General features: G+C 34.6%; 1 protein-coding gene across 1 annotated transcript in view; it reads left to right on the forward strand.

Moving 5' to 3' along the window:
- The first annotated feature begins 1,898 nt into the window (after positions 1-1,898).
- Positions 1,899-20,554, forward strand: part of LOC134541725 (collagen, type I, alpha 1b-like) — an 80,565-nt gene continuing 61,909 nt past the window's right edge. Inside the window, exons 1-3 of the mRNA XM_063385372.1 lie at positions 1,899-1,921; positions 4,808-4,983; positions 17,558-17,747. Coding sequence (XP_063241442.1) covers positions 1,899-1,921; positions 4,808-4,983; positions 17,558-17,747 — 389 coding nt within the window. The remainder of the gene's footprint in view (positions 1,922-4,807; positions 4,984-17,557; positions 17,748-20,554) is intronic.

Consider the following 20,554-nt stretch of genomic DNA (forward strand, 5'->3'; position numbering starts at 1 on the left):
GAAATTTGTAAATTTAATAAGGTAATAAAAATAAAACAATTATTAATAATTCTGATGTATGAAATAATTTGAAATAATGACATGCATGTCATTCTTAAGTTTTATCTATGTATTTTTTAAAGTAAAAAACCATAATTAACAAAAGTTAATATAAAAATTACCTTTGTTTAACCTTTATAAGTTTTGACCTTTGATTTTGTTAAAAATGAATTGATCTGCTTATAGAATAATATCCTTTAACGCCTAAGAATTTTTTTTCCAGTGTTTTTTTTTTTTAATTTTTCCATAAGCGAAATGGTTGTGGTCTACAGTTTTTAGAGCTTGTAAATTTTAATTCTAATGAATTTTTAGAATTACATACAAAAATTATAAAATGCTAAATGAAACAATGTAAACCCCTTCAGCAATTTTCTGCAGATGACGTAGGATGTTTGTTTCCAAAAAAGTCAGCCTGGTTTACGTAGATAGACATCAATTAAACTTATATCGGAAGAGAACAATGTTACAATAAGAGCAGGTTTTTTCCCGCTTATTTTAATTACCATGGAGTTTGCTACAGTAGCTGCTGTTAAAACTTTATGAGTAACACAGACAAAATTTAAACCCTTACTGATATTTTTATTCTAATATAATTTGACATAGCAAAAATTATTTAATTATTTTATTCCAGCGATTTTTACATAAAACTTCTGATTAGGAAAAATTTACAGTAATATACAACACTGGTTATTTGAGACAAATTTAATATTTGAACTTTTAACTATCTGATCTATTTGCTTTTGTAATCAACATCGTGTAACTATAATAATATTGGTAAATCATGAGAAACATGCCCCTAGTCCTTTAAGTTATTTACATTTAAGAGCAATTTAATTTGAGTTCTTTTCAACATATTTTAATTATATCGCAACTTATTTACGATAAAAAATTATTTACATTATTTTTTATATTATGATAAAAGACTACTAAAAGAAAGAAATTTTTTATTTTATCATTACACTACCAACTTTTTACAATTTAATATTAATAACATCCCATGTAAAAGATTTAAGTCATTATATTGGGACACTAATTAAACACCTCTTAATGTTTCATCGAAAGCCTATGACATTTTTACTTGGTTGTAATTAACTTTAATATATGTCGTGTTATTACTGCTTTGAGTGCATCTGTTTCTGGAACCATGTTATGTTGTCCAGACTTTATTGACAACATTATAAAATGTATTCATGAATTATTTAATACCAGATGTTATACCGGTACTTGTAGCTAGTATAGTTGTTATTTTTTTAAATTCCATTACATACCTACTTATAAAACCATATATTGTCTTGCTAGATATTTCAACAATTTTCGCATTTAATTTTTAATCACTCTCAGTTGCTGTACAATAGCGTTGCTAGTGCACGGTATTTGTGTAGATATTTATGTATGGAAAACATGTAAAAAGTTTGAATTACAGTTCCCTGAAATCATAGAAAAGTATTTACATACTCGTACAAAATAAAAATAAAAATGGTAAATACTACAGAACCCAAGACTTCAATTTGCTTATAACTCAGTTAGTCAGTGTTTGTTCCACATATTTAAGGACACTCGTTAAGAAATGGACAACAGTTTTAAGTTTCTTACAAGGAGATTATTTTGCGCTTTTTGAGTTCTTAAAGTTCCATTGAATTATCAGTTCTTTTGCTATTTATTACCCTTCTGGAATACACAGAAATGTTATATGTTTAGCTGTTTTTTGAACAAGTTAACCAGAAGTTATAAATTAAATCTGTGATATTAGTCATAAAACTCAAATTGCATCATCGTGATTTTACGCAACCATTTTGTGGTGAAAGCTATGATTCAGTCTAGTTGCTAATTGAGTTGTTCGAGTTTTTCTTTTGGGTGTAATGAGTCAACGCGTGAACATCCAGTGAGCTCAAAAAATAATTGTTCAAATAAATTGGAAAATTTCCCAACACAGGCATAAATAGAGTTAATAGAAAGCTATTTATAAATTCTGAACAGCAGAACATATAGTTAGGGTTTAAATGGTAGCAGCCCAATTTTTGCTTTTCTAACTCACAAAATGTAATCACTGTAGCAAAGAATACTATTTGAATGGAAAATGTTCGTTATTCATTTACGCTTAAATATTTAGAGCTTTAACGACACGTAAAACAATGTTTCAAATAAACTTAGAGGAATAAGTAAAAATTATTTTGTAAGTATTTTTATTTTAAATTTAATGTTTAATTATTTTCATTTATGTTAAAAAAATTTGTATCAAAAGGAAACAAATCCTATTAACAATTTTAAAAACTTCATATTTGCAAACAAATAAAAAATCCTAAGTTGAAATGTAAATGTAAAACTTAGTTAATATTATTAAGCAGAACAATGTGTTCACTGTTTAATCACCAATAACTATATAATATGTATAATAAGTTAAAGTGTGAGACATTTTAAATAATTTGAGTTGACAAATAGCTGAGCTTTATTTAATAAATCGCCATAGAAACTCCCGAAATTTCTGTGGTCTTAAAATGTAGCATGCAGAATAAAAAAAGAAAATCAATAATAACCACATTTCAAGTCATCCCTTGATGCCGCGAAATTAGATTTTAACGAGAGTGAATGTGGAATGCCAAATACGACATTAACTCCATTACTCTCTCGGTGTCGGTGTGAAATTTCACACTGCCACCAGCAATTTTTGAATTCACTTTCCTTCTTGTTTTATTGGGCACGCTCCTTTAGCTACGTCCTTCCCCCCCCCCCCCCCAACAACCCCCTCCTACAAAACCCCTGGGAATGCGGGAGTTTACTCAGGCACATGACAAGAGCGCCAGTTGGGGAGGAGAACTGGAATTTTATTAAATGCCCCTGCTGTCTGTTCTTCTCAGAGATAATTGCAATTCGCAGCTTGAATCCCAACAAGAAATGTCAGGGCGCGCCCACTTTTATTCCCTTCTTTCCTCTGACCCCAATCTGCGTGTCTCTCCCTTTTCGCATTTCGTGCGAAAGAAACCTCTCGAACACACATTTCGATAACCACCGCTGTGGTGTTCGTTGGGGGAAGGGGGGGGGGCGGTGAGAGAGGAGGGTAGGACAGTCTCTCACTACTTGCAACAGGACAAATTGCTGTCTGGTATTTGGGACCAATTTAAATAACGGGCCGTCTGAGGAATAAGACCCTGTGGTATAGCTAGCATTCATCGAGTGATAAATGAGGCAACAAATCAGAAATGCAACAGTTCAGCGCTGGAATAAAAATATCGTATTATTTAACAGCATTTAATTAAAATGCGCACTAGCTAAATGTAGGCTTGAAGTTCATGTCAAAAATACGGACAATATTTTATGTCACCACATTCATAAATTAAATATTTTAAAATACATTTTAAAAAATCTCTGAGAGAAAATATGACACCACTGAATAGATTGTAGGTAAGCAGATAAAACAAATATTTAAAAGGGAAAAGGAAATCTTTTTTGACAATGAAATCATTATAAATGGATCGTATACCCTACCTAAAACCGCCATTGAAATTTAGCTTTAAAAGAATTCCTACAAGAATATTTTGATAAATTCATTAGAAGAATTCCATTTTGTATTGTTTTTGATAGAATCGTGTTTCCTTTCCAACTCACTTTAACTACACTGGTCAGTTATTTGAAATATATTGCCTTTTTCTGACGTCTTTCTCATTAATGTGCCACACATTTTGTTTAAATTAACATTAAATAAATTTTTATACAACAATTAAGAACCGAAAGAAGAAAACACATCATAGGTTTTGCTAAATCAAAACTGTAATCAAAGAAAATATCAATATGTGATTTATATTATTGATTGAAATAAATTAAATAATCTCTTGTGACTACTACTGGTGTATTTAAGTGCCAAATACGCTGGTGCCTGCATGTCCAGCTTTAATAAGAGCCTTAAATAAAGTAAACTTCCTGTGCCGTAAAATTTAAACACAAAACAGAAGAGAGCGATCTACCAAAAATTGAATTTTAAATAATGACAGATCACAGTATAAAATAATGAAAGTTTTGCACTGATCGCTATAGATAGCCATTATGCTCTATCAAACATAATACCGGGACAAAAAAGTAACATAACCTTAATAAGAAAGAAATAATAATGGCCCTACTTCTTATTTCTCAACGACAATATTTAACTTAGATTATAACATGGATATACTTTTACTGTGTCACAGTTACTACACAATTTAAACAAGTGATTTGTAAAATATAAACCCATGGTCCTACAATATGATTTATATCCTTTATAATAAATTTTAAGTTAAAAATTAATAGAAGTTTTATTTAAAATGAAAAATAAATATTATTTAATTTTTAAAATTTCTTTCATTGAACAAGTTGTGTTTAGTATTAATATTGCTATAACTTTTTAATTAATGCTTTTTTTATTTTAATTTCGTACGATGTATAATTTTGATCAGTTTTTCACTACTAAAACTTAACCGTGACTGCATCTATATTAGCCATCTGTGCATCAGATACGCTTGTTGTACCAGGAGGTTAAATGACTTAACCAAGTACTTTAGAAAAAGGTCAAGAATAGCATCGAGTGGGTAGCAAATGGGGAAATGGGGGGGGGGTTGGGGGAAGGGGGGGGGGGGGCATGGCACCGAGCTGAAACCCGAGTGAATGGGGGCCGGCAAACTTGCACCTCGACAGGTCGTGCGCAGAAGGGCGGAACAGCGAGCGAAGGAAAATGAGGGGGGTGATGTGTAGGAGGTGGAAGTGGTGGTGGGTGTTATGTGATTGTTCGACTTGGTTGCAGCCACGCTAGGGTGAAGCGCGTGTTGGTCGGGGGCATCAAGAACTCCATTGGCACAGTGTTAAGAGCTGCAGTGGATGGGGAGGGGGGAGTGGGATTGAAAGCGCCAGAACCGATTCACTCCCCCTACTCGCATACACCTCGACCCCAGAACCGCCACACTCCCCCTACTCACACACGTACGCGCTGGCGTATGGGCGGTGGGTGTTGTTGGGGGGGGGGGGGGGAGCTGACAAATGTCCCACTCCCGGGCGGGTGAAATCAGCATGCCTCCCTCCTCCGCACATTCACCCGCCGCGTTCACCAATCCCGAGCCGCCCATCCATCACATTCATCACGGCGGAGCGCAGCGCGAAGTGGCTGCCGGCGTGCGTGCGTGTGTGTGTGTGTGTGTGTGTGTGTGTGTGTGCGAGCGTGTGGGAAGCCGGGAGCCGCCAGCAAGGCTGCCGGTCCTTTGAAGGGCGGCGAATGCGTCTTGCGGGGTTGCCCAACCATTGCGACGTTATTCCCTTGCAAAGACATTTGCAAGCGAAAGTAAAACTAAATTACTCTCTTGCCGAGTACACCAGCGGCTTCCAGAGCTGTAAAAGCTGGCAGTAAAAAAACAGCTTATCTTGAAAGGTTATTTATTATGTAAGTTATCAAGATATTGAATTCATTTTTCTAACAGCATAGAAATCATCGTAGGACTAAGCATATTTAGTTTTTAAATGCGCTATTAATTTGTATCTATGTTTTAAGTCTTTACGAAAGATCTGTGTTTATAAAGTGGTATAAATGCCCAACCTTGTAACAAGGTAAAATCGGTTTGAATCCCGGTGGTTTTCACGGCATATTCTTTTGATTTCATTTATTCCTGGGGCCAGGCAAAACACCGGCAAAAGAGCCAGAGTCTGCATCAATCAAATGTTTCCAAGGAGTAACAATTTTCTTAATTATTTGTTTTACAATTATACCAAATGTTTTTATATTCAAGATGAACACGAATTTTCTAAATCAAAATGTCAATTTTCAAACTATATACATTTTTCCATTGCAATCATAACGGGTGTATGTTTAAAAATGCCAGAGCGCAAGCGTTAGGTGGAGGAGTCGAGATGTATGCCATCATCTTGCATTTGTGGAGTTATGGTAGCCATCGTATTTGACCCTCAACTTAAGCTTTGACTTTGGCCGTTTTTTTTGTAGCCTCGGATACAATGTTTAACTCTGGAAAATTTTATTCTTGAATATTATAGTAATCATCATCTTTAATTAGAGAAAAATTTTAGGTCACCTTCCTTTATTTCATTATTTAGTTAAAAAATAAATTGAAATATTAAAATTCATACCAAAATAAAAATTTTCAAATTCAATATGTGTTACGTATTATAATGTTCGCACCACTCACGTGATTTAAATTGCAAATCTTATGCTTGGAATTTCACACAAAACCACTATTTATTAAAAAAATGACAGTTTTTAAATTGAGTAAAGTAAAACACAAGGATTAGAATTTATTTTTATTGTTAAGAATTTTATAAGAATTTGTAATATTATATAATCAATTTACAAAGGAAATATGTTATTAAAAAATTGTTCATTGAAAGTACAATATTAAACTGTTGGTTTTTAAAATAATATTAAAAAATACGTCAAAAGTTTTTGTAGTCATTATTATAACAGTTATTTCGATTTAAGTAGAATATATTTTTAATAGTTGGATATTTCAATTATTGAAGTGAAAGCCTCCATTATTTTGACAGATTTTTACTATTAAGTTTTGTTTACCTAATTTTTGACAAGTCTTTGAAATGGTCGATTATTTTCGCACTGTACACATCACTTAAAATGTTTCTGTTCACCTTTGGGAACGTACTTGACGTCTTCTTCTAAGTTGATCAAATCTCGACTGATAATAGTTTTTTTATTAGGATGCATTCCGTCATCCTACGAGATAAAAGGTATTTGCAACTAAACCATGGAATGTTTGGTCTAGAACAGACCTCTATTATGGTGACTTAAAGTTGGGCCCAGATGTCTTACCCTCGTCGTTGTTGACAGGCTTAGACGTAAAGCAATGAACTTTGCAAAACTTTGCTGTCCACACCTTCTGTAACTAGATGAATTCCAGAAAAGAAATATTCGAAAGCAAGTAGAACACCTGCTGTTTATGGATTACCCAAAATTTACAAGCCATGCATACCTTGCCGCACTATATTAAATGCTACAAACTCACCAACACATGCTTTTTTTTCAAGCACAACAACAACCTCCTGATAGGATCCCTCACAACAACCTGAATCATTTATCACATATTGAAGGCAATTTTTTACAAATCTTCCAACATATTTGCATAGAAAGAGTTTGTCTGTTGGTGATTTTGATATGCAGTAACTGTTCAGTAAAATTCTAGTGTAAGAAACCACGGAAACCTAAATAAATATTATTTCAAAACCAGAATCGAAAAAGGGACCACCGTGTGACCTCAACATTCATCTCCAAATAGACCATTATTTTGGCCAAAAAGTAGGAGTTGTAATGAGTTCACATTTGTCACCTCTTTTAGCTCAAACACTTCTAGATGAAAGCTATCCAAGGAAGCAAGTTCAAACAAAAATTCTGATATTATGTGGATGATACAATTTTCACATGGAAACATCGATGCAACAAATTGTCACAGTCTTGTGACTATCTGAATAACCAGCATGACAACATTCAGGTGAAAATAAAATTCCTTTTTCCGCGCTCTATACTCTCGCATCAGTTCATTGGAACTTTTCGGCGCCTCTTTTAATAGTTTATTCCAACGTTGTCTTTGATATTACTTCTTACAGTTCTGCCTTTATATTATTTTTAGGCATGATGTTAAATCACGACTTCCAGCTGTATGAAACGAGAGAACAAAGAAACACTCCTATCGAAAATAAATAACACTTATATAGTCTATCTACCAAGTAAATGTTCCTTCGACATTTCAAATCACAGTGTTAAAATACCAAAAATAAATTACACTTATAAAGCTAACCTCACTTATCACACTATTCACATAATAAAAAATGATACCTAAAAAGTTAATTTCATATATCAAAAACTCTTTTCCACATGAATAAATAAACTGTTGATACTTTAAATAAAATAAAAATGTTGACATACAGTAAATCGTTAGCCGTTACGAAAACTGAGGAGTAGACAAATACAAGCAGCGTTACGAGAATTCCGTAACATCACTGTTGCGTCATTTATACCTCTCGCCTGTCGTTTCCCTTCTGGCCATTACAACTAACATATAGCATGCTACTCTACGTACCTATCCCCCCTTCATAAACTTCTTCTCATTCGACCGCTAGTGCATGCGTTGGAGTGGCGTCGCCGCTGATGCACTCTCTCTCCTCCTCAACCAGTTCCCCTACCACGTAACTTTAGTCCCCTCATGCGATCGGAATTTTCGTAACGGTCGAAAATTGTAGCCCCTCAGCAAAGCATTTTCACTTAAAAAATTCCCAATAATGTCATCACAAATGATGGTTCAGATAAGGTCATATTTGGAATTATTTTCATCATAACAATTTTTAAATGGCCATAATTTAAGAATTACCCAGAATCAAGGCTTCTGCACCGAATATACATATGCATTCAGATTGGCCAAACAATTCTTAAATTTTGGCAACCTACATGGACCAATCACTGTCCGGCTGTGAATGTCTCTGTTGAATAATGTTCAGACCATCAGGCTTTCAGTGTCACTCACCATTGAAGATGAATTGCAAGAAGACACGCCAAAATGTCGGGCAAACCTTGAAATATACAACAGTTTTATTAAGTCATATACTAAAATCTAATTAGTAGCTCTTTTTTAAAAGGCCTACAATAAACCTCGTATTAAAAAAATATAGTTCTTATTTAAATAACAACCACAACAATTCAATTGATGGTCTGTGATCCGTTGCTAACTTTATTGTCTGCTAAGTTGAACATGAATATTGGACCTGGGCAAGTGTACAACTACACCGCCATTGTGTTCATTTCAACTCCTTTAATGCAGGAACTGGTCGATCAAGAAGTCAGTTTCCTCTTATATTCTTATTAATCGTAGAGAAAGAATCTTACATTTGAGATCGTTTTTAGACAAGGGTGTGTGAGGGCATTTTCTTGGGGATTCAGAGATTCACAAACTACATCGTAATATCAATAAAACCCTATTATGTCCACGTATTTGTTCATCCAGTTTCTCGTCACTTTATCATGTAGGTCGCACAACAGTATTTATTTTGTTTGCACAATTTTGGGAATCTAAAAACGAAATATACGTCAGTGGTGTTTTTAGTTTGTATTTCAATTTTTTTCCTAAAATATATTAAAATCCTGCTGACTTAAAAATAATAGCCTTAGATACATCAAATATTTTAATATTTGATCTTTTGCGCAATATAGACATGTATGCTTATTATAAGATAAATAATTTTTTTTTTTAATTCAATGATTTTCGGGAAAGGTTTTTATACTCTCAGAACTTATATTACATTATTGTATGATGTTTCTATGTGCTCAAGTCATGTCAAATAAATGTTTCATTCTTATTAAAAGTTAATATATCTACAATTTTAAATTTCATTCTTCAAGAGCGTAAAAAATATCTGACGTGAGCTTTGATGGTTAGTGATAAATAAAGGTAGGTCTACAAGTGTGCAATATCAAAGAAAAATTTTAAAAAACCTACCTTGAAACAAACACATACTCAATTATTTTAAGTACTTACTCTCTTTCTGAAACAGTACATTCGATGAAACGGAGTTAAACCGTGAAAAAAACCTTTTAGGCATATGTACCACAAACTAAGGGAAATTATCGATAACTAACATAGGCTACAATTGAATTCTTATCAAAATAAATATACTTCATCATATGAATGTTACTGAAAAACTAGATTTTTTTTGTAGTATGCTCAACACCTTTTTCTTGATAGTTAAGGTTATATTACGGAACATCACTTCAGATTTCAAAAGTACAAACCATCTTAATTGTTAAGTGTGGTATTGGTATTTAAGTCTATAACCTAGAGACTACTTAAAAAAATATGGTAACTGTATGAAACACGATATAATTTTGGAAGCTATGGATGACTAAACAGAGATTTTTTTTTTCGTCTAGCTGCTGCAAGCCATCCATACTTGTAAGAAAACTCCCATTTTCCTGATTCTAATCGGACCATTATCGTAATGTTTACTTGAAACTTTCTGCAAGAATGCTCTCAAAATGAAACGTTTCTCAAAACCCAAAAGTTGGTGCGATGCTTCCAGCACTGCTGGTACTTTTCTACTCGGGAAACTTGGAGGATTGCTTTGACGATCCAGCACGGACGGAGGAGTCGCCGCCGGGTATCGGCAGAAGGTCGCCCCCAAGAGCGCAGCTCCGCAGACAGCTAGCGCCGCACACGGCGCCGCGGGGGACGAAGGAACCAAGCCGGCGCCTGCCACCCCCGGCCGGCGTGGACGGGAAGCCTACGATTCACTCGTCCTTCTGGAGATACCCGAATACTCACGTTGTCAAGCCTTCTTTTAACAGACGAGAGAGCCAAACGCCCGATCGTGCATTTCGGTTTTTTTGTTCATTGTAAATAAATATACAACTCATGAATACTAATGGTTAATTTGGTTAGGTTAGCTACGTAATAAATACTTTTAAACATTGTGGAAGGTTGATTTGGTTAGGATAGCTACATTAAAGATACTGTGAAATCATGTAAACCGTTTCCTAGCCCTGGATAGCTACATATTAAAAAGTTATTTGCTTAACAACCATAAAATGATTTTACAGTATTTTTAATGTAGCTATACTTATCTAATATAACCAACCATCCACAATGTTTTAAACTATTTATAATATAGCTAACCCATCCTAATCGACTGCAAAATTTAATGCCACACCGGTTTATACAATGAGATAGAACGGTAAAAAAAGCGAGCATGAACTTCGGGGAGCTTCGGGTTTGGCTCTCTTGTGTGTTAAAAAAAGGCCTGCCAACGTGAGTATTCGGGTATGTCCAGAAGGACGAGTGAATCGTAGGCTTCCCGGTGTGGACGCGACATTGCACACTGTGGACAGGCGCTTGGATGAGGGACGAAACTAAACACTCCACATTAGTTTAGATGTTTAATGCCGAAACAATTTTTTTTTATCGTTAAGACGCAGTACAAACAATAATTGATCTGCAAAGACAACTAAGAACGCGTCTTTTAGACGGTTTTATTACAATTTAATTCGTTTGAAAACAAAAGAGCACGGGTAACTCAATACACGTGATTGAAGTGAAAAATCTTGGGCAATTGAAACCTTGACTTGTAAGTATATTTTTAAAGGGAAATTGGCATAGTGAGAAAGAAGGGTGGGGGGAGGGAGAAAGAAGACTTTTTTTTTTCAAAATAAACACACCTAAAAAAAATTATTACTCACTTCAAAATAAGTGCTGAGTATAACCATAATTATTTATTAATAAATAATTATTAACTTACAATAAATATTACTCACTATTTAAATACACTATAAGAAACTGTGCGTGTTACTGTTTTTTTTTCTTTAAACAATTCTACCATTTGGAACATGCCAAATATCTAAAGGAAATAGGAAATTCAATACAAATGCGGGAAATGCCGGAACTCTCTCAACAGCGCTCTCTACGCTGCTGGTTGAACAAGGAGGAACGCGAGCGCACTGCTAGCAAATATAAAATTCAAGGCAATTACAGATTACTGTATAGGATACCAATATTCATTTTTTGAAACAAGCGCATGAGCACACTCTCTGACTTATTCTTTCGTTCATACATCTCTCTCGAATTTTTTAGGCGGAAGATGAATCAACGTACCATCTCACAAAGAGGAGAACTAAAACGGGCCCAGCAACGTATATAGTATAGTGATCTCAATATTTATTTGGCCAAGTACGTTATATATGTCCTTTTCGCGTCATAAACGTTACACAACAATGTTTGCATTAAAATTCGGTCATAAAATTTACTCTCATCGCATCCAAAATAGTTAACTTCAATAATTAAGCACTTAACACCAATGAGTTCACAGGCGTATCCCTTCACTTTAACCGTCAGGCATTCTATAAATTTAACACTATGTTTTAAAAAAAGAAAATTAGGAAAAAGAACGACATGAGATTGTAATGGCATAAAATATGCTGAAACCTATATACGACGCTTTTATGTTATTACTTTTCCTACAGAATTTACTTAAGTGCAGACATTCAGTGATAGTATTATCTGCCCCCACCTTAAATAACAGGGAGCTGTGACAAGAGGGGATGGGTTAGCAGCAGTGACTACCAAGTGTCTAAATATGCTCATTTATTATCAACCCCTTTGGATCACGAATATTAATTGCTGGTACGCACAAGATACAATAATAATACACTTGGATGGACTAGAGGTATGCTCGTAACGCATCTGTGAACGATGAGTAAACCAGCATTTAAGAATACCATTACAAAAATTTTTGACAATAACTTTAACAATGAATAATATACTCTGTAATACCTGTTTTACCTTGGACACAAGACAGCACGCCTTGGTTACGTGACTGTTCATTTACACCTACACCATCAAAAATAGGTATATGTATAATAGAGGCAAAAAAATAATTAATGATTCAACAAAAAATAATACTTTAGCAAAAGCCTCAAAAATCATTACGTAACGCAGTTTCTCTTGTTACTAGTATAAACTTTAACATATTATAGCTCCGCTCACACACTATTATCACCAAGAAATATGGCAGGCTGTATATATCAAAAAATATAGTGTGCAAATTATTTACGAATGTATACAAAGTATTATATACAAAGTGAAACATAAGAACAAATATTTACAAGCTTTCCGATGTTCATTAAATTAATTCAAAATTTACCTTAACCCAGTACGTATCAGTGGTACAAGAATAAAGTTCATTTTCAAAAGTACATTCCAGGAAAGTAAAGAAGAGAATTCTCTACGGGTTACTGCGTGTGGGATCGTTGTGTTTACTCGCCACAATATCCCTGGGTCAGTAGCCTCGTCCAGACCTTGTGGCCTCTAGAACTTCACACCTCAACGTCCGCTATGTTTCACCTATCGGAAGAACAGCTCTCCGGCAGGAATTCGCAGATACAGCACCAAGAATCTGGTAAAGGCACTGGATCCACCCCTCTTCTTACTGACCGTACAGTACAACTCGTCGTTACATTCTCCCTCGGCCTGTACACTGCAACGAGAGGCTCAGAGATGACAACAAAGACTTGACTGGCAAAGTTCGTTATGTCTCACAGAAGCCTAGCTTCTTCGTGCCTCACAGTTGTTTTCCAAGCTGGCGCTAAACATAAGTCTGCACGAGTGTCTATTTTTGCCTCATTTGCCAATGTGCCACAGTTGCTACTGCAAAACGTTTGCACCGCAACTCTTACCAGTACAGTTAAGATTGGCCGACGAAAAGACTAAGTCCGAACACCTTCTCAACCCGTCCAAGTCCGGTTAGCGTCATTAATGTCGCGCTACGCCTCCGTCACTCGGTTGCCTGCCTGTAGTCTGAACTTCGGTCCCTCGCTATTAACGCGTATAGTTTCTCAAAGACAAAGTACAAGTCCCACACTGCTTGTACTACTTCAACTTAAATTCTACTACAACATACTCTACCACAAAGTGTTGTCCCTACTTCAGCCGTTAATACACACTTGAGGGACTCATCGAAATTTTCGAAGTTCATTTGTGTACGATTTCAGTCAAAGTGACGGCAGCAAGCGGTTTGACGGCGTAATGGCGTTGACAGTGTCTTCTTCAGTTGAGTAGCTTATCCAATTCCTTCCCCTTCGTCCTTCTCTCTTGGTCTCCCGGCACTCGTCCGATGGCGGCCCTATATATATGTCCTGGGCAAGCTTCCCCCAGTTTCCAGAAGCTTCCCGCTGCTCATGGATCCGGAATAGCTGAGCGGGGTTTCCGCTCAATTCCACACCAAACACGAGGATGGCCGAGCGGCTCCGAAGATAGTCGAGGCTTTCCCGCGCAGTGACTAGCGGCCATTCGCTCTCTGCAGGGCGGGTTGCGTTCTCCGCGCGCTCAGGCGCACGGCACATGACAATACATACAGAGACGCAAATCTTCGTAAGAGTATATAAGATCATCATAAACTTGAGAGGATCACAAACAATCAGAAATTAAATAACGAATTATAACTCTAGGAATGTAAGGCTATGATTGCAAAAATGTTAGACAATTGTTGGTAATACAATAATCCTCGAGTTGAGTTTTTTGTTACTTTAGACATAAAAATGTCTGCTCTAGGAAAGGATTTTTTTGAGTAAAAAGATATAAATTTTTAAAATGTTGTTACTAAAATTGGGTCTAAAAATTTCACTGTTTAATAGTAAGCATACCATTGAATAAACATAATTCCATTATTTTTCTTACTTATTTTATTCTCTCAAAAACCAACTATCTCATTTTGAAACGAATAAATCTGCTTTTACACAAAACTAATTGATGTAGAAAAATAATTTTATTTTTTAATAGTATATATATTAAAACCTTGTTTAATAATAATCGATTAATTATTATCGTCGAACATGGGTTTACTACATTTATATGTTAGGTTTAATTTTTATAACCAACTACGAACTACGTAAGATAACCCGTCTCCTTAAAATATCTACATTTTCTCTACATTTTTAAGAACATTGTATAAAAATTCATTTCACTGGAAAAATTGTGAACAGTGAATTACGGTGAGAGTGTGAGATTAGTTAGTCAATAAAAATAAAGAGTCGTCTACTAGAATAAAAACTTCATTTTTTATTTGGTATTTTCTTCTGGGAGTACAAAAGTTAAGAGCCAAACATGGTAAGAAAAGTTAAAATTACGATTTTTTAATGAGCCACAGTATTAGCTTATTTTTCCAACACCCGATTATAATAACCATTTATCCAGACGTTCGAACGAAACAATAATACAATGAAGATCATTTAATCTCTTTTTTTCTCTTGACCATTAGTTAATTTTTTATGTATGTAGATTAAATATATGTCATTGATTAAATATTTTACATTCAAGCAATTTATCGGCTGTTTTCAATAATTAGATAGTTTAAAACACAAAACATGAAAAAAAGGCAATAAATGTAATATTTTAAAATGTATGCTTGTAACTATTAATTTTTAATTTTGTATGTGTTTTTTGCATATTTTGTGACATTTTTAATATACTACATTTAAGTCCTCTTATAATGACGGGAGGTTTAATGCTGGACTTTACAAGCACACGCCATGGCTGATTTGTTTTGGAACTCATATGCTTGTGACGGACGTCGACCCATGTTCTCTGGGTTGGCAGTCAGAAACTCAGGTAGCTTGAACATTGAGAACATTGGGAACATAGCGTGAATTGTAATAAGTAAATCATTCCTGCAAAGCGTTCCAAGCTTTTCACAAAGTGTGTCAAACATTTTACTTTTATTTTACAGGTTACTTCATTGTGCTATTGTTAACTCAACATTTTTATTTTTTAGGCTTCGATATGTATTTTCAACATTGTACTTTACCGAACCAATACCACAATCACAAGGCAAGTGCTCCAACAACTGCCTCACTTAACTGAAACACAACATACAGTGTGTAGACAAATGTGTTACCCAAGTTTGTTTATCATGCCGTCCTGCTCTGCTCTGCAGATATTACGCCACGCAGCTTAATTTGTTCCTTCCGTTGTGTTTATTTCTAATATACTTTCTTGCTTTATGAAAAACTGTGGAGTTTGTAAAAAAAAACTAAAATATCGTTACTACCGAATGTCTTACACGCCGGTACAGAGGCGCGATCGGCTTGTCGTACTGAAGTCAGTTAATATGTATTACCACAAGTTCAGTACTGTAATCGATAACTGGCATAACTTTCAGTATAATTACCTTTATTTTTTTTATTTTAAGGAAGGATTAGCCAAATAAATACAACGCAACGTTAATATTTACCAGAAAACAAAGTTATTTAAATGGACCTACAAAATTTGGTTCCCGACACCCTACTTATCCACCAAGAAGTGATTTTGAATACGTCTGACTGTAATATATCAAATTAATGAAGTAGTAATATCACCACATCTTTGTTTATTTTACACACACCTCCATAATACCATAAAACAAATCCATTTTAGATAAAATTCTTTACATAAATTTAACACAAGTATACTATAAAATATCTAAACTCTCCCTATAACTGTGTTATAAGTAAAGCTGTTAATACTTTTGGCTAATTACTTAAGAGCCGAAAAGCTGGCCCGTTTAATGATCTGATGCGCGTTAAAAATCTTATTTAATTATTTACTTCATACAGAAGCCGTGTGCTTATCTGCGTGGTGCAAGAAACAAAAGCATGTTTCAAAATAATCCCATTAAACATTTTATCATTGACATAAATACACTTAGCATGCAAACATGCAGTAAAGATAAAGAAACAGACACACGATATGACCTTGTAGATTTATGTGATTGCAATAAAATATGACTTAAAGAGATAAAACAATCTTATTTAACCTCCAATTTGTAATTCTGATGTCACAATTATATCTGTCGTATAAACATTTGTAATTCCCTTCCCTAACAAGGAGTTATAAGGAAATTCTTGTCACACTTTTCAATAGTCTTATATACAGTTACGTTCATCCTAGACTCACTGACTCTGTAACGCCAGAGATATGTATACCTTGGAGACAATCGTATCATGAAGCACAAATAGAGATGTGAATAAAATAATAAAAGTGTAACATTAGAAAAACTTTTGAAATACAGCTAGTTAAGTGGAACATGTCTTATTTGTTAAATAAATGTTTCTTTTTATATTCCTAATTTTTAAATGGGTGCCTTATAAGCCTTACGAATAACTATGCTTAATTTTACTAAAAAATTTCTATATGTATCTCAGAAAGTTTAGCTAAAAAAGAAAAACCGTGAAAATTTTGTCCTTTATTGGAAATCTACGTACCTATGCGTCATAGGAAATATTTTAATAAAATTTTTAACTTTGCTCTTATGCCTTTTCGAAAATGTTTGTTTTAATTTTAAATGTTCTTATAGCATTGAAGTTAATAATTGAATTAATAAACCGTTTGCATAGTTGTATTTTATGAATATATATGTAATTATGCCCGAAAGATTTTTGCTGGTTTTGTTTTTTGTAATTACGAAATTTTGAATTTTTATATTATATTCTTCTTTTTCTGGCACTTAATTTATTGCTGCTAAAATTATCGGTAACTAGCACAGATGCACTTTAAATATATATTTATATATAGTCATAAGTTTTTGTCAAATATTTTTTTTTATTTTATATACATGTATCAGAAGTATTTTTTATTATGTGCTTTTTTAATCCGCAGCAACTTGTAAGCGGACTATAGAATAGTGATAATGTAGAATAAATATTTTTCTCCACGCATTTTTTGCATTTTTTAATGGCTATTTTGTAACTCTTACGTGTAAGCATTGGCGTATGTGTGTGTCTACAAATGTTTCTCAAAAAAGGAATGACTGTTTTTTATTTTGTTAAAAAAATACTTTAACCGTAAAGCTGTTGTTCTACAATGGTATATCACACAAAATGAAATGCGTGTCAAATGTGTTGGTCACCACACCACGCCGCGCCAGTTCTACGGTAAACAAGACTCTAGGAAGTCGGGACCGCGCGTGTCTGGTGTCGCTGCCCGGGTGAAGCGGGCGTGAATCACGCCTGGCAGGGCCTGACCCGGTGCAGCAGGGAGAGAGGGGGGGGAGACGAGCCTGGGACCAGCTGCCGCGTCCCCGTACCACGTGACGCGGCGCCATCTTGTCGGTAAACAGGCGGGCCGGGCGCCCTCGCTCCCGCCGCCCTTAATTAAGTTCCCGCCGCGGCGGGGGCGGTACAGCCCCTGCCACGATGTTGTTCCCGCCCCTCCCGCGCGCCGGTACCACCAAAAACATATAGCTATTATGTACTTTTACCAATTTTTTTTACGTGACAACGTCTAATAAATCGATGAACGCCGGCTGCACGAACGAAAAAGGATGACTCATTGTCCCGTTACGCACATTGTCCCGTTACGCTCATTGTACACTTGCACCCCATCTATCTCTCTTCCACTCGATTGGAACAACCATGGATTAGCCTTTTTCGAGGCACATTAAACTTGAAACACTCCCATTCGTTTCCTACTTTTCCTATCCTTAACAGAATGACACAGATTGGAAGAAGTTAAATAGCAAACATGTATAAAAGTTATAGTTAAAATAATCTCTTCGTTAAAGTAATAAACATATTTGAATTAATAAGTGAAAATAAAATTAAATTTATAAATTAAATTGTAGATTTCATTTCACTCCTTCTTTGTATGCATATAAAATAGTGATAATTCAGTAAAAATGATTCAATTTTATTCATAAATGTATGCAATCATTTCATCAATGTTTTGTTATGACGTTGTGACGTTAAACTATCGTCCGTAAACCGACTTTACAGACAACCAATTTTTTTTGATACTTCAAGAAATATATTGTAACATTGTACTACACATGGCTGTGGTTATTTTTGCATGCACCAAAAACATTCTTTTCCCGCGATATTACTCAGTATTTCTTAAGAAAATTGACATAAAATTTTCAACCTATGGAAGAGATGATAAAATGTTACACAATTGGACTTTACTTTGCTTATCAATGTGTGCAGTCACTACTGCAAAGCTATTCTGAGAACGGTTCACAAATGACTTTAAATACTAGAGGTACTGGGACAACACAAAGAATAAATGCCTGGGTAAGAATCCGAACGCAGTATAACAGCGAACACTATTTCGTAGTGATACAGTTGTTTTCATGTAAAAGTATTAATTTTAAAATATACGTAATTTGACATGAATATTTCAGTTCTTCATTCACAAACAATTGGTTGTCTGTAAAGTCGGTTTACGGAGGATAGTTTAACGTGCTAAAATCATAACAAAACATTGATGAAATGATTGCATAATTTTATGAATAAAATTGAATCATTTTTATTGAATTATCACTATTTTCTATGGATACAAAGAAGGAGTGAAATAAAATCTACAATTTAATTGATAAATTTACTTTTATTTGCACTCATTAATTCAAATATTTTTATTACTTTAACGAAGAGATTATTTTAACAATAACTTTTATACATCTTTGCTATTTAACTTCTTTCAATCTGTGTTATTCTGTGAAGGATAGGATGATGATAGGAAAAGTAGGAAACGAATGGGAGTGTTTTAAGTTTAATGTGCCTCGAAAAAGTCAAATCGATGGTTGTTCCAATCGAGTGGAAGAGAGATAGATGCGGCGCAAGCGTACAATGTGCGTAACGGTACAATGAGTCATCCTTTTTCGTGCGTGCGTGCAGCCAGCGTTCATCGATTTATTAGACGTTGTCACGTCAAAAATAATGATTGCAGGGCAGCGACTCCCCAGCCAGACTCACTCGCTTTGCTGAGCGAAGAAAGACACGGGACTCGCTTCCCGCCTAGCCGCTTGGCTTGAACACGGAATAGATAACTGCCCAACCACATCCACGTTCCTTTAATGATTCTTGCCATTAGGAACATTGACATTATATAATTTAATGAACGGTTTAAACTGGTTGTCACGTGACTGATTAAACGAGCATATGACAGCTACCGTAAATATACATTAAAAAAGTCCCAGTTTCAATAGTAGGTATATTATAACAGTTTAATTTAGACTATTAACCACAAATCTATGTATATAAAAATCGATGTATGTTTGTATGTAGGTTTATATTCCATATGGACTCCAAAGCGGCTATACAGATTTAGATGACATTTTCAGGCAATCTTCAGATTAGTCCAGAGTGATCATGTGAAGTTTGGTAGTGATCGAATCAAAATAATTTTTTTTGGTCAATGTAATATTTTCATTACAAATGAATACAAAATTAGTTTTTTTCGATTTTATAACATTCATAATCAAAAGATATTTAAGGGTCACTAGTTATATATAAAATTGAAGGTAAACTAAGCTAGCTTTTCATACAAATGTTCAAAATATCTACCATTACCATCTACCATCTAAACTAAAGTCAGATTCTTCCCACATTTTGGTTTACACCTCTGGAGCAATGGAAGCAATGGCCTCTTCAGTTCTGTGTCTCAACTGTGGCAAACAATTTGGTAGCGGCGTAACATAGACACCATCTCTTATAAAGCCTCAAAGGAAAAAAATATCACACGGCGTTATGTCAGGTGAATTAGGAGACCAGCTAAAAAGAGCTCTGTCGTCTCGACCATTGCAACCTATAAAACGGTCAGGGACTTCGACGTTCAACTACTCTCGTACAAAGAGATTAGAATGGAGAAAACACGTTTAACTGAAATCACAGATTCACTCTTAGCAAATTGCAGAACACAAAACGCTTTATTCTTTTTTGCCTAGGTGGCGCTGCAAGCGATAAAACCACAAAACAGTTTAAGTAACTCTTTAATTGTGACATAGAACCAACACTCTACAACTCTTACAGTTTTTACATTTAAAACTTATAACTGGGATATTCTTTTATAGACATATTGCTTAATTATTGTTAACTATCAATGGCGTTGTTTTAAACCACCTAAATATAGTTTATAAAATAAAGAGCGACATAAAACATTAGCTTTTACGAAACAAAATATTAAAAGAAACAACCTAAGTTACAAATTCTTTTCTGCCTTACAAGTAACTAACAATCAAGCAAATTTACGTTCTC

This window comes from Bacillus rossius, assembly GCF_032445375.1.
Source record: "Bacillus rossius redtenbacheri isolate Brsri chromosome 4 unlocalized genomic scaffold, Brsri_v3 Brsri_v3_scf4_1, whole genome shotgun sequence".
NCBI lineage: Eukaryota > Metazoa > Arthropoda > Insecta > Phasmatodea > Bacillidae > Bacillus > Bacillus rossius.